The 15418-nt window shown below is 41.2% G+C and overlaps 1 protein-coding gene across 2 annotated transcripts in view; it reads left to right on the forward strand.

The window, feature by feature from the left end:
• The first annotated feature begins 1527 nt into the window (after positions 1 to 1527).
• The window catches only part of LOC138259445 (putative Kunitz-type serine protease inhibitor), a 193083-nt gene continuing 179192 nt past the window's right edge, over positions 1528 to 15418 (forward strand). For both annotated transcript variants that reach the window (XM_069207194.1, XM_069207195.1), the window contains exon 1: positions 1528 to 2129. In XM_069207194.1, coding sequence (XP_069063295.1) covers positions 1757 to 2129 — 373 coding nt within the window. In that variant the 5' untranslated portion in view covers positions 1528 to 1756. The remainder of the gene's footprint in view (positions 2130 to 15418) is intronic.

Consider the following 15418-nt stretch of genomic DNA (forward strand, 5'->3'; position numbering starts at 1 on the left):
CAAACTGATTTCTAGGGACAGGGATTCCCCCTTCAGGTCCTTAGCTCAGGCGCACAAATCTCAGTTTTCTTTGCGGCTCTGCGCTTTGGCGTGGAAAGTCATTAAAAGAAACTGACGTCACTGTGCTGAGGCGGCATCTATGTACTACTCCTGACGTCATCATGGGGACTACGATGCCAATGACGCTCGCGGAGTCGACCGACGCCACCTACCGAAGCACAAGGGTATTGCTCGAAGAAAAATCTCCGGATACAGTCTGACGCCTGGGAAAATTCTAAGGTAAGGAATCTGCAACTAGAATATGTCTCTACCAGATATTTTGGCACCAAAGGTAAGTAACTTATACAATAGCATCATGCGGAACACCAGAGGGTGCTAACTTTTTTTTGCCGCTCGAGTAGATTTTCTACTTGAGTGGCAGCTTCCTCAATGCAAGCGCCAGCTTTCTCATCGCAAGCGGTCGCATCCTATCTTGACTGCCCATGTTCAGAAATCTTGCTCGCCAACTTAGCAATTTCTCTTGCTTTGGTGAGTGTGAGAAAAAGCTCTGCTCTGCGTCACTTCACAGAGTTTTTCGGAACTCCGTGCGGAGTGGGGGATCTCTGCAAACTCCGCCGGCGGAGCGGAATTCTTTTTGCACCCCTAATACTGAGAAAATATCTAAATGTATTCTATTACAACTTTTGCTCCTCTGCCTGATTTCTGGTGGTTAGGTGCATGTAAACCACGCTCTTGTGGAGTAAATGTATCAAGCATTTTTTGTCTATACCCTACAAAGAGAGTTTCCATGATAGAAGAGACCCTTCCCCCACCCTTTGAAGGCAAATCTATTCTGGATTTTTATTGGAACGTTAGTGAGTTCTCTGCTGTATTCGTAAGTGAATTGTATTCTTATTGACTACACAATTTGATGGTCCAGACTGTGCATTTCTGACCTTTGAGTAAACCTTTGAAATTAGATCCTCACTTGTTCTTCAACAGAAATGCTTTAGTCTTGCCTTCAGTTTATTTAAACAGGAGACGGGTCCAGCGTCAGGACATAAATTCAATAGGACTTCACCCCCTGATCCGATATTATTGAGCTCAAGTGCGGGTTTAGCCCACTGAAAAGGGCATAAAATTGTATAAAAGAAGAAAAACAGGCCTTTTCACTTTTCACTTAGAGCAATAAAGAAAGCGGCTCCGTCAGGTTTGTGGGTAGGAGGTCACTCCCCTACCTGAGAGTGCGGACGTGAAGGCGGCTGTGGACTCCAAGCCGCGCCTACTAACACCTGCTGAGGACCCCGCCTCCCACGGAAACAAGTAACAACAAGAACTGTGAGCACATTTTATTAAATCACTTGCTTTGAGTTCTCCCTATCTTAATGTTTAGCTTTGGTATAATTTATGAGACACCACCTCACACAGACCGAGGCACATGGTCGCGGAATGGTTTAGGAGCACACTGGCTGGTACTTTTACCGGCGCGGTGACGTCACGCCGAGGTGGGGTTTGTTGCTGAGACCGACTCATTTTGCTAGCGTTCCCGCCCACCGTCGTCTCGCAGCTGGAGAACAGGTTCAACTGCTCAAAGTGAAGCTCGCGACCAATTTGTAGGACAGAATAGTGTGAGCTGCGTTTCTAGAGGAATCCGCGGAACCCTCAGACGTCACCAACCGACCCACCGCGAGACGCTTTGAACCTGCGAGCGCCGCCTCGCGCGCTTGTAACAAGGAGGGCCCGGTGGTCGTCTTTCCTGCCCGGACTGGAAGCGAGGATGGCTTCAGGGCAACTATCCTTCCTCCTGCTGTTGCCGCTGGTGCTGCAAGTATGTGGGCAGACACCTAGTAGTTCTGCTTCCTGCGCCTCCACCTTCGTATCCAAGCCTGGCCAGGGCATAGATAATAACAACCTGCCCCCAATGGCCGGCGTTGTGGGACCTTTGCCAGTGGACACCGCCGAGCAGTGCACGACCCGCTGTTGTTCGGAAAAGAGCTGCAACCTGGCTATGATCCAGGACGTCGACGGAAAGAAGACCTGCTACTTGGTGGACTGTTTGTACAACGGGGAGTTGAACGTGTGTGAGTTGGGGCCGGTCCCGGGCTTCGAGAGCTACCAGCGTGAAGTTGGGCGGAAACCGACTCCGACAGGTGAGAGACGTCTAAATGTAGTTCAGGTTGAACCATTGGTACATCCCAAGTTCTCCCCCCACTATTGCATACACTGCTATCTGGTCTCCGAGCGCCACCCTCGGGAGAACGACAGAAGATGACCCTGCAGGTGTGGGCCATAAAAGTCCGTCAAAGTATACCAAAGCCATGTCTTAACATTGGGATTTTAGATACTATTCGGGTGGTGTGACGGAAACTTACTTTGCAGACGAATACCTAATTGAAGAGGGTTACTTAATACTGACCAAATTACATTACTTGGTAACTCTAACCGGAGGTGCAGCTAGGCCCACATTTTGTGAAGGGGAGGCTGATTTTTTTTAATGGCAGCCACCTTAAAAGCAAGTCGAGCTCTCCCTTCACCATTAAATGTTCAATTGTGAATATTCGGGCTGGAATACGTAGCAGAATGTGGAATTAGGTGTTTCAGTTACACTGGCTTTTTAAGGCTCCCTAGTGAGTTACTATAGAATGCAGACGTCGATCTCCCTGGTTCTACGCAGTAGTCCCAAGTTTTAGTTGACATCCACTATTTCTGATATGATTAGGCACTTCGGTATGTTCATAATTCCACGTCTGGATAACATTGGCTGTAGAAGTCTGTGGTGGAGTGACTTCCATGGATTCCACTTCGTTTTCTTACCGAGACAACTGCAAAAAGTCACTTTTGCTAAAATCCCAGACTTTCCTCACACTTGGAGGTCAAGTTCGAGTCTACAGGGATCCACAACAACCAATTGTTCCCACCCTAATCCCGATAAAGGTTCGCCACGTCTGTGGGTGGGATTAATGCCTGCTATAGAAAAGCCCCCCACTATACAACTGTTAGCGCGTCCCACCCTCAATATTCTACCCACTCCGGGACTCGCTTTAGGCCGATGGATCTTTTGACCCTGTTCGAAGTCTCCTTAGAACGAGATAGCAACTCAACATGTCAATCAATAATCACAATGGCAAGTCAATCAAAGTAATCAATGACCTCAATAAGACTCGGAAACCACCATGACCTTTCAACCATGAATAACCACACAGAATTTAGTAATATTTGTGATATTTATTCCCTATTGATTACAATTCTAATAGCAAGTTTATTAGTCTCAATACCAGGAAACACATCAACATTGTTGTAATTTGGCAACTCGAATAATACTTCATCAAAGCAAACATTATGAACATTAACATATAACACAACGTCAACAAGGATCAATCTTAGCAGAGTATCATTAGCCGTTATTCAACAAAGCATAGATTCAGTTGTTAACGCGTCCCTTTATGACTAATTTACTCACTTCAGGACTCGTTTTAGGCCAATGAATCTTTTGACCCTGATTGAAGACGCCTTAGGACGAGATAGCTAATCAATTTATCAATCAATATGTCAATAATGTCATCAAAGTTCACAGTAATACGACAATTCAGATTAATCAAAGACATCTAATAAACTCGAAAACCACCATGACCTTTCAGTCATGAATAACCATGCACGTTTTAGTATGATTTTGTGAATTTTATTCTCTATTGATTACAATTCTACTAGCAAGTTGATTTAGTCTCAAAACCAAGAAACACATTAGCATAGTCACAATATGGCAACTCTGATAAGGTTTTATCAAAGCAAGAATCACGAATATCAGAACATAACACGGCGTCAACATAGATTCACTTCAGCAGAATATCATCACGTTATTCAACAAAGCATAGATTCAGTCATTTGTCTATTTGTGTCAGTTTAGTGAACCCCTCTCCTAACCTCGAATTAGCATGTTGGGCTTCATGCAAAACAATTTAGTAACACCAATTTAGAAAACATCTAGCTATGGTCTCTGTCAAAAGAAGCAGTTAGTACCTAGAAAGGAAAAGCAAACAGACAATTACAATTTCATTGTCATATAGGTACCCTCTGTATTTGGGTCAGCACTCAGGTTCGGTCTTCGTCCCCAGGACATCAATTGATTCGCCATCAGCCAGGAATTCAGCAATCGGGTAAAAGGGGGCACTTCCCTCATAAGGAGGTAAAGTGTAAACGGGCAATATAAGGCAAGAATGGTTTCAAGAATCAAACAGCAAAGTCTCTATGCAGACTGACAAAGTGTCTGGGTCATAGCAAATCACATCAGCAGCTCCCCTAACTCACTCCTATTCTGATTTACTTCCTGGTGTTAAGGGTTTTTATCCCATTTTTGTTGTACTTTCCCCTAAAATTTGGTTGGACAAGGGGTTGCACCCCACTATCTTTATCCAATTGTCTTCAAATTAGCTCATCGAATTTGTCACCCCATAACAGTTCTCACGTATTTTATTGCTCCTTATGATTGACGTCTTCAGCGGGTGGAATGTCCGGTATAATTTCATAGTCTTATGGTCCTTTGCACATCTTCAGTCAGTGGCTCCATTGTCTGTACCTGTTCAGGCGACCTTGTACCTGCTACTAATCTACACTGTTGCATTCAGCTAAAATGTTTCTGCAAGCAAGTCGAATTTCATGAGAACGGATCTACTACAGTTACATTCAGCTTCTAGTTTAGAGGAAAACAAGAGTTCGTGTCCTTCAGCAAGGCATCACACTGCACATTGGAAAAACACATTTAATATGAGAGTTAGGCAGCTAGGCCTCGACTCATGCTAACTAAGGCCTAATCATTTATTAGCAAAACCCTTTACATATACCTATTATTAATATTATAGAATCATATCATAATATAGCATTTCAACATTATTAGTCGGTTTCATTAGTCCCCGTATATGTTGACGGCCACTCCCCGTGGGCACATTTCAAGCGCAAGTTTAGTAAAATACATGAATACATTTTCTATGCAGCATTATTACACATTAGTTCATAAACATTTCATGTTAATATTGATTATATAAGGTACGCTCTCTCACAGTCATTTATCTATTTGCGTCTTTTAGTGAATTCCTTAACTAACCTCGAATTAGCATGTTAGGCTTCATGCAAAATAATTTAGCAACTTCAATTTGGAAAACCTCTAACTAAGGTCTCTGTCAAAAATAGCATTTGGTACCTAGAAAGGAAAGGCAAACAGACAATTACAATTCATCATTATATAGTTACCCTACGTAATGGGTCAGCATACAGAGTCAATCTTCGCCCTCAGGACATCAGTTGATTTGCCATCAGCCAAGGAACACAGCAAAGTTCGGTAAGGCAGGATAAAAGGGTACTTCCCTCATAAGGAGGTAAAGTATAAACGGGCAAGGTAAGTAGGATAAGAATGATTCAAAGAATCATGCAGCAAAGTTTTAGGCAGAGTGACATAGTCTCTAGGTAATAGCAAGAATGGTTTCTCCGGAACTCTCTTCTCCTGGTGTCAAAGGTTTTTATTCTTTTTCTGTTGTACAGTCCCCTAATTTCTAATTGGGTGACTTTGGCTCACTAGTATCTCCATCCAATGGTTTACCAGTCAGACCATCAAAATTGTCACCTCATAACAGGTCTCACGTAGTTTGTTTCTTGTGATTGACATCTTCAGCGGGCAGAATGTCCGGTATGATTTCATGTTCATGTGGTCCTTTCGCATCTCTAGTCAGTAGTCCCATTTGTCTATACCGGTTTAGGCGACCTTGTACCTTTCGTGAGTCTACACTGTTGCATTCGGCGAAAATGTTTCTTTGAGCAAGTCGAACTTCATGAGAACGCATTCACTACGGTTACATACATCCTCTAGCCTTTGGAAAAGTACGAGTAAGTGTCCTTCAGCTAGTCTTGTCATTACACTGCGCGTTAGAAAAACACATTTAATATGAAACTGGGCAGCTAGGCCTTGACTCATGCTAACTAAAGCCTAGTGATTAATTAGCAAACCTTAACATATATAACTCATAATACTAGTTCAAAATCATACGTTAATACATTAGTTCTTTATTATTAGTCAATTTCATTAGTTATCGTATAAATTGGTGGCCACTCCCCGTGGGCACATTTCGAGCTCACGTTTAGTAAAATACATTTTTTATGCAGCATTATTACTCATTAGTTCATAAACATTTCATGTTAATTTTCATTATTAGAGCTACGCTCTCACACAACCATCAAGATGTTTCCTTTCAATTTCTCTCTTGCTGATATTGGTTGCTGTTGTATTTGAGCCCTGGCAGGCATAGTTGGCACCCAGAGAAATCTACTAACCCCAGATCTGTATGAAAACTAGGCTCATGAAGGAGTCAAAGTTATTGTGAATTACATGTACCTCACTATTTCCTTACCCAGAAAGCCTGCAAACATAAAATCACAGGTCTTCACATTTTTGTGAAGGAGAGTTTGGGGACCCCTAAAATTCGTAACACTAAAATTTCCCACATCATAATAAAATGGTTCCCCAGTTGTATGGGTTGCCCAGGCAACTGGAGCCGGTCAGAACTTAGACATGATGAGTTCTTTACAGATGTACAATTTTAGTCCGTTCCTTTGACATGCTTCAGTTCCATTCGCATATGGAAGGCAGCCTTTCAATCAGGAGAAATGTGAGAACACACATTGGTAAACTTTGTCCATTGGCTAGAAATGTCAGCTTTTAACCACATAAATATGGGATTTTGTTGTTGTTGCCTCTTTGATGTTCGTATGGCATTCTGTGTTTAAAAAAAAAAAAAAAAAAAAAAAGTGCAGAGACCCATGTAAACCGCACCATTCTGAACTCCCCTTAGTCTCTATGCTCTCTGGTTGCTGGCCAAGACCCAGCGCCTAAATAGTACAGCCATTCAAAATGGCAAGTTAGAGGACATTGGTATTTCTTTGGGTGTAGTTTTGGCAATGAGATGGATTAGAGGTAGGTATACCATCCCATTTTCCTCCTCCACCCTGTATATTTCATTTATTTTAAAGCGCTGGTAAAGGCTGGCTTTACTAATCCACTCAGCTATCCACATCAAATACAGATATTTTCTTTGCAGCAGGCATATTAACCCCTCTGCACTACTTTATGGTAAATCAAAACTGCCACTAGACAAAACGCCATTCTTTCTCTAGCAGCAACACTAATCACAAGTTATCTTTATGTATTTCTTGCTGAATGAAGACCGGATGCACAAGGAACTTTGCAGCAGGTGCTTTTAAATCATGTTATTTCTACAGTATCTCTTACCCCGCCCCCCAGCTCTATGCACCTGCACTCCATGCCAATCCACTGTATTCCACTCTAATCTACTCTGCCACTTGGACATTGCACTCTATTCTGCACCACTCAACACCACTTCATTCTACTCTGAAACAGTCTACGCCACACTACTCCATTCCACTCAATGCCACTGCACTCTACGCCACTATACTCTTAACCACTGCACTCTGTGCCGATGCACTCTCCCCCAACTGTACTCACTGCACTGTACTCCTCATTACTGTACTCTACTACCACTGCTCTGTACGCCACTGCACTCTAACTCTATTTTGCATCAGTGCACCTCCTGCCACTGAACTTTGCCACTCTACTCTGCACTACTCCACGCCACTGCACTGACACTATACTCTGCTTTGCACCACTCTATGCTGCTTTACGTTCCAACGCGTGCCAGTCAACTCTACTCTACTGCCTTCTGCATCGCCGGACTCTATGCAACTGTACTGTACACCACTCTGCTGTAATCTGTTCCACTTTTAGGTGCCGCTGTGACACAGAATTCAATGCCACTGTACTCTACCCCACGATACTCTGCAACACAGAGGCAGGTGGGGGGGATTGGGCGATTCCTGCAAAACTCATAATTCAAATCACTGTGCAAACATGTTTGTGTGGGAATTAAGATGTCCGCTTGCAATGAAGGCTATGAAAAAACTAATAACCTTGTTATACCCGTTCATGTGCGCATGCATATGCTTTTTAAAACATTTCTCAGATTGCTTCAATCGTATCGTTGTCTTGCTCGCTTAATGCTATTCTGATGATTTTTGATTTATGCCTCACTTACCCGCCCCCCCCCCCCCCCCCCCCCCCCAACCAACCAACCATTAGTTTTACATTTGCTGTGTTTGTTTACCATATACTTGCTTTGAGCGTTCGTTTGGTGGACGCAGTTTCTTATCAAGAATCCTAACATTTTTGTTCCTCACATAGGAAAACTTGTTCACCACTTGGCCTGATCACTCATCCACATACGTGCTTTGCTCGTTCATCTTGTTTGCGTCTGTTTACTGGTACCAACAATACTGGGGCCATGTTGCTGTTTAGGGTTGACTTTAATAAGGCTTTGGTGCCATTTAATATCAATGTTATTAGAAACACCTAAAGGGGCACTTATTTCTGCAAACTGAATGCACTTTTATTTCTCTTTGGTCTGCTGCATTGTGACTTCCTAATTGGTTGGGGGGGGGGGGGGGGGGGGGGGGTTCGATGCTGAGCCATGTGTAAGTAGTCCTTAGTGCTCCATTATATAATGGGTAGGTAATCCCCTGTGAAGCCATCCACACTTTATCATGCCCCCAAATTACTGCTGCTAATACTTTTTAGGTCGAGGGCGCAAGCACTCTGGCCTGTTGTAATCCATCTGTGGGCTTTTAACCACGGCCACCGCACGCCCATCTCTATCACTTGTTCAGGGGTTTGCCTTTCAAAAATCATGTATTATCATTGGTAAATGCTTTAGGTTTGCCCCTCCTTGAAGCAGCAGTTTTGTTACCGCCTTGACCATCGACCCTGTTACATGGATAATTGCACTTTTGCCAATAAGTTTAGTGTAGTATTGTTGGGGGGGTGCTTGTCCGTGTTTTATCCCTGGCATAGTGGCTGTCGGGGGTTCATAGTTTTGCCTGCTGCAAGGCGGTCGCATAAAAATGAAGTTCTGCCTGGACGTGCAAAACAAGCCGTTATTGCAGCTTCTTAACGTATTTCTTGAACTAAGCAAGTCTGTCTCTTCATTGGGGATTCGTGCTGAATCTGGAAAGGAGGTAGTTTTGTATTTTTGATATCCTCCGGATGACCTAAAGAGCTTTACTCAGTCAATTGGCTCTTGACGGCCTGAGGGAAAAACGAGAACTAGGTGCTTACTAAATGCCTTTCAAAACACTCCACACCATGCGCATTGTTATCTTCTTTTTCTCTGCACAATAGGATGCCTTATTCCAATATAATGCAATTTAAGCTCAAGTGACTTATGTTCAAGCCTCTGCTATAGACAACTTATAAGTAGCCAGTTCAGCTTTTCACCCGAACTTTAACGCCTCTGATACTTTCGTGTCCTATTTACTGCTCATACTACACCAACCTTACCACGCTGGAGCCTGCTTCTTTTCTGCTAAAACGCTTGTTCACTCTCTACCCGTTACTGGTGTTGATGTTTACGTGCAAGATCTTGAGGTGTTGCTGGTCTCTCTTTCAGAGTAACCAAACGTTTATATATACACAGTAAGGTCGCTCTTTGAGGCTCCAGATTGACTTGCTCCTGAACATTAGACATTCGCTCTCCTTTCTTTTTCTAGTGTGCAATACCCAAGAGGTGTTCTGCTTGAATGCTGACATATGCTGTTTACCTTCACATCATTGTACTGAATAATATGAATAGCTACTCCTTACCCCTGACACTTACTGCTGGTTATTCATATGGCTTGTGTTCAGTGGTGGCTCACAGACCATGCTACAGGGCAATAGAACTATAGCCTCTGTGGCATACTTGTGATATTAGTTAGTTACTATTTCTATGAAATGTACCAACTCCTCAATCGTATCCACTCCGAGTACGTCATTTTGAACTTCACAATTGGCGGATGCTAAAGATAAAGAACCAAAGAATCCGAAACCTGGCAACAAGAGAACCAAACAAGAACCTCTTTTCCAGATTCCTAGTCCAAAGTACTGAACACAGATAAAACTGCTAATATAAAAAAGTTCTCAATTTGTGAAACTATCCCAAAAACTTCAGATGCAGATATATTGGGCTTAAATTGAAACATAAAATTCTCAGAAACTCTAAAGTCACAAAGCGGAGAAGGCCCCTGGGACTAATGGCCTCCAAGTTTCTTTAAGAACTTCCAAGACTTCCCCACCACCCCCTCATTTGCACAATCTCTTTTCACATTTTAATAAAACTGGTGAGATTTCTGTTACAGCCCTGAAGCTACAATCCTAGTCCTCCATAAGGAAGATACAGACCCACTAGATGCAAAGAATACTAGACCGATATTGATTCTAGATGTTCATTGTACAATTTACGCTAAAGTGCTGACTCAGCATCTAGAGAAAATATTCCTCAAAATAATTCACTTATCTCAATCGAGGTTTTTTTCAAAGGAAGTTTGGCTTTGAATAATATCAGATTATTTGCACATATTTTGGAGTAAGTTCCCTTCTTAAACTGCCACCATGGAATCTACATTTATTTTGAAAAGCAAAAAAACTAGAATTGCCTTAGCTAAACTGAAAACTTGCAGAGCAAATGGTTGGGTGAAACACTAACTTTTACAATTACCAAATTGCTTTTTTGTTGAAACATGCTTGTTGGTTTTGCCCTCCTACCAGTACTTTACCATTCTGGATTGTGCTAGAGAACTGTATTATTTACCGGTTTTCCTTCTTCAATTTACTCACCATATTCTCTTATTATAGCCATAGTGATCATGGATAATTGTTGCAGTAGGTTGCAAGGTTAAAATTATGGCTCAGTCCAAGAATAAATAATGTATGAAGATTGGGTTAAGATCAGCATATGTACTATTCAGGACATAACTTGAGAGAGAGAGATATATATATATATATATATATATATATATATATATATATATATATATATATATATATATATATATATATATATATATATATATATATCTATCTATCACCAACGTTGCCAGACATCCGAGGCTGCTAATTCAGTAGCGGTCCGGGCGTGGACCTAGCCATCCACATAATATTACCAACATTCCTCCTGTTGCATACAGAGAGTTCCCGGACACCAAGTGGAAGCCCAAAATGCTTTATTCACCAACACTTCCTCCCAGAACAACGCGTTTCAGCTGTAGCCTTGATCACGTAACAATTGAGAGTATCTGACACACCAACTATATACCCCACACAGCATACAAATTAAGATAAAAAGAGGACTATCAAACTACGTGACTGCCCTGCAAAATGCAAGTGTCAGCACCATCTTATATGTCCCAAAAATACCCATATATAATACTGCAGATAGTCTTATAATATCAAATTTGTCCACATTACGTACTTCATTTGAACATTAATTATAATCATTTAAATAATTTAAGTATTAAATATTATAAACATTCTAATAGTTTAAATATTAGATATCAAATATTTAATATTATCAATATCCAAAGTGGTCCAAACAGATAAAAGCATAATATACATTAGATAACATTATATTTGTGCACATAAGAGTGCTCATTGGTATGCACATGTACCTAGACAGCCCTAAAATTGATATTCAAAATTCTGTATATATGTAAGCGGATATGTACATCTTACTGTCTGCCAAAAAACACCCCCCGCACGTGTCACCTCTATCATAAAATATACCATAAAACCCACTAAATACAGATAAAATACAATGAAATAAAATGACAAAGATACATAACCAGCAACTTCAGTTAACCTAAATGTATGTTCATCTCCTCACTTGAATTCAGACCACCAGGGCTCAGGGTGTTAAGTCTAATAATCATTTTAGATTCCAAAATCCTCATCTTCTTCTCTCTATTACCCCCCTTATATTGGGTTTAATCTGATCAATAACTGCAAAACTTAACAACCTCTCATCCCCATTGTGTTTCTCATGGAAATGTCTTGCCACTGGGTATGTTCGATCAAAATTACGAATTGCGCAAATGTGCTCAAGAACCCTCTTTTTAGCCTTTTGTATTGTGCTGCCCACATAGTTTCCCACAGGGGCACATCATACACTAGACACAAAAATCTGTGTTACGTTTAAAATGACCTTGGATTTGATGAGTCCAATGGCCATTGTCCCCAAACACTTTAAGGCAATTGCTGCTGTATTTGCATGCCTTACATTGTCTACAACAAAAGAAGCCCACAGATTGGACTGAGGACAAAGCTGTAACACTGTCCCCAGTTATTCTGTTTCGGCTGAGATCATCTCTTAATGATCTACCTTTGCGAAAGGTGATTGCAGGTACTTCGGGAATGACACCACCTAAGGTGGAGTCAGTCTGTAGTATATGCCAGCTCCTATTCAAAAAATGTCCTCAAAACCTGTGACTGATTGGAATATGTTGTGATGAATCTCACCTTTTGATCATCTACATCTAAATCCATCCTCGGGTATATCAGATTCTCTCTCTTTATATTATTAGCCTTTCTTTTGGCTTGAAGAATCAATTTGCTCCTATACCCTCTCTCTTGAAAACGTAGGAGCATATTATCACTTTCTTTCTGATAGTCCTCTCAAGTGTTACAAATCCTACAAGCTCTCAAAAATTCACCAAAGGGGATACTGGCAATGAGATTAGGTGGATGGGCACTGTTAGCATTTAATATGCTGTTACCAGCTGTCAATTTCCTGTGGAGTTTGGTCCTTAATGATTGATCTTGGACAATAACTTCCACATCCAGGAATGCAATCTGTTGCTTGCTACTCTGGTCATTCAAATGTAAGTTCTAATCATTACTGTTTAGAAAGGCTACGAAACTTCTTGCCGATTTCTCATCTCCTTTCCAAATCACAAAGATGTCGTCTATATAACGGCACCATAGAATGACCCTTTCGTCAAAATCAGGTGAGCTAGTAGATATTTGCTCCTCCCACCAGCCCATCACTAGATTCGCATAGCTCGGTGCGAAGCAAGTTCCCATGGCCGTACCCTGTGTTTGTTTGTATATTTTATCATCAAAAAGAAAAAAGTTGTTATTAAGGCAAAAACTGATCATATCACAAATCATCTCAGTATGCATCAGAAATGAAAGTGATCTTGCCCTTAGAAAATGGCGAATTGCTATTAACCCTAAGTCATGTTAGATGCACGTGTACAAGCTAGTGACATCCATAGTTAGGAGATAATCATCTTCCCATTGGATTCCATCAATTGTCCTTCGAAACTGTGTTGTGTCTTTTATATAAGATGGAAGGCTTTCAACAAAGGGTCTCAAAAAATAATCAATGTACCTAGACGTGTTCTCCAGGAGAGACCCTATAGCCGACACAATGGGTCTCCCCGGGGGACTCACAATGCTCTTATGTATTTTCGGCAATAGGTACAAGATAGGAATTACTGATGAATCGCACTTGAGGAAATGATACTCCTCCCAGTTGAGCAGCCCTTGATCCCTCCAATCCAACAACATTTCAAAGTATTGAGTATTGGATTCCTTAACATCCATCAGATGTACCGATGTATAACACGTTTGGTCATTGACCTGTCTCAATCCTTCTGCTAAATAGGCATCCTTGTCCAAAACAACATTTCCCCCTTTATCCGACTGTCTAATTACAATACTACCATCATCCTTCAAACCTTGTAGTGCCTCAATTTGTACTTTAGTCAAATTCTGATGTTCATTCTTTTTCATTTGATATCTCACTTTTTTCAGTTGTTTGATAACATCTTTTTCAAATACATCAATCGCTTCACATTGTACAGCTGGTAGAAATACGGATTTAGCTTTAAAAGTAGTAGGACATGGACAATCCAATTCGATGTCCGATGTTGATATTATAAGACTATTTGCAGTATTATATATGGGTATTTTTGGACATTATAAGATGGTGCTGACACTTGCATTTTGCAGGGCAGTCATGTAGTTTGATAGTCCTCTTTTTATCTTAATTTGAATGCTGGGTGGGGTATATACTCTCAATTGTTACGTGATCAAGGCTACGGCTGAAACGCGTTGTTCTGGGAGGAAGTGTTGGTGAATAAAGCATTTTGGACTTCCACTTGGTGTCCGGGAACTCTCTGTATGCAACAGGAGGAATGTTGGTAAAATATATATATATATATAATTTTTTTTCTTTGCATCTTTAAAAAAAATCTTCTATAGCTTATCAAACATAGCGCAGCATTAAAGTTTGATAATTGCCTAGGTTTCATGTAGGCTAGTTTCTTAAAGAAAATATCAAGATTCGGACATTAGGTCAGTAGGCTATAGTGCTGCAGGTGGGAGGGAATAATATAAAGTTAATTAATACCTTGAGTGAAAGAAGTAGTACTTCAGCAGAAACTTCTAGCAGTGTCCAGGGCAGGTCCAGTTGAAAATGGTCAACTGGGTTCTTTCAGGAAAGCGGGCTTTTGTTGATATTGTGTCCCTTTTAACTTAACAGGAGGTCAACCAGATAACTCGGGGGGGGGGGGGCAGGCTCGGGGGGGGGGGGCAGGCTCGGGGGGGGGGTGGGGGGGGGGGAGGCTCGGGGGGGGGCTCCTCTTTTGTCCTGGGTATTAGTGGGAGAAAGTCAAACTCTTTGAGTTCTCACAGATCGCGAAAGCAGATGCATTCCTTGTGTCTTCCACAGGTCCAGTAGCATTATAAAGAATGTACCAACTGATGCTAAAAATAGAGGGCCCTACTTTACCAATCCCAGGATGGCCCCTTTCTTCCTAAATCCTGCTTGATAGAACCCTTCTTTTCAGAGCTCCTCTGCCCACTCTAGAGGTATAGCTAGGCAAATGAGCAACTCCTCTCTGGTCACTCAAAACTGGCTCTGGGGCATATCCTCTCCATGGCGGCAGGCCCAGGTGTGAGCTACATCTGCTAGTGACAGGATAGGCATCATTTAAGTTATTAAAGTTTCTGGGCACTGCTCAGATGGTCATCCTGCCAGTAGAACATGGCATCTCCTTCCACCCAAGACTTTTGTCTCAGCACTGGGAACAAGTTCACACCTTTTATGAAGGAGCTGTTCAGCTCCTTACTGACAGTTGGTAGCTCATGCAAATGGGTTTCTAGAGGCTGTAGGCAGGTTAATGGTAACTTAAAATAATAATTAAAAAAAAAAAAAAAAAAAATATATATATATATATATATATATATATATATATATATATACACTTTTTTAAAATTACAAATTCACCTTTACAAATGAATTGTATTTTTAATAATCTTTAAAAAGTAAAGAATTAACTTTTTATCTGGTCTCTAGGTTGAAATAACATTAATAAAGTTAAGTCTATTGCAGTTCTTTCTGATGGAACAATTAACCTTGCAGCAGCGAAAATAGCTTTTGGGGCATTGTCACTATAGCAGCATGTTTAACATTAAATGTATGCATGTCCAACTTTTACATACCCTGGACCATACTTTATGGACGACCTATTAATATTTCAAAGAAAGGTTTGGACCTATCAAAAGGAG

This window comes from Pleurodeles waltl, chromosome 9 (genome assembly GCF_031143425.1).
Source record: "Pleurodeles waltl isolate 20211129_DDA chromosome 9, aPleWal1.hap1.20221129, whole genome shotgun sequence".
Classification (NCBI taxonomy): Eukaryota; Metazoa; Chordata; class Amphibia; order Caudata; family Salamandridae; genus Pleurodeles; species Pleurodeles waltl.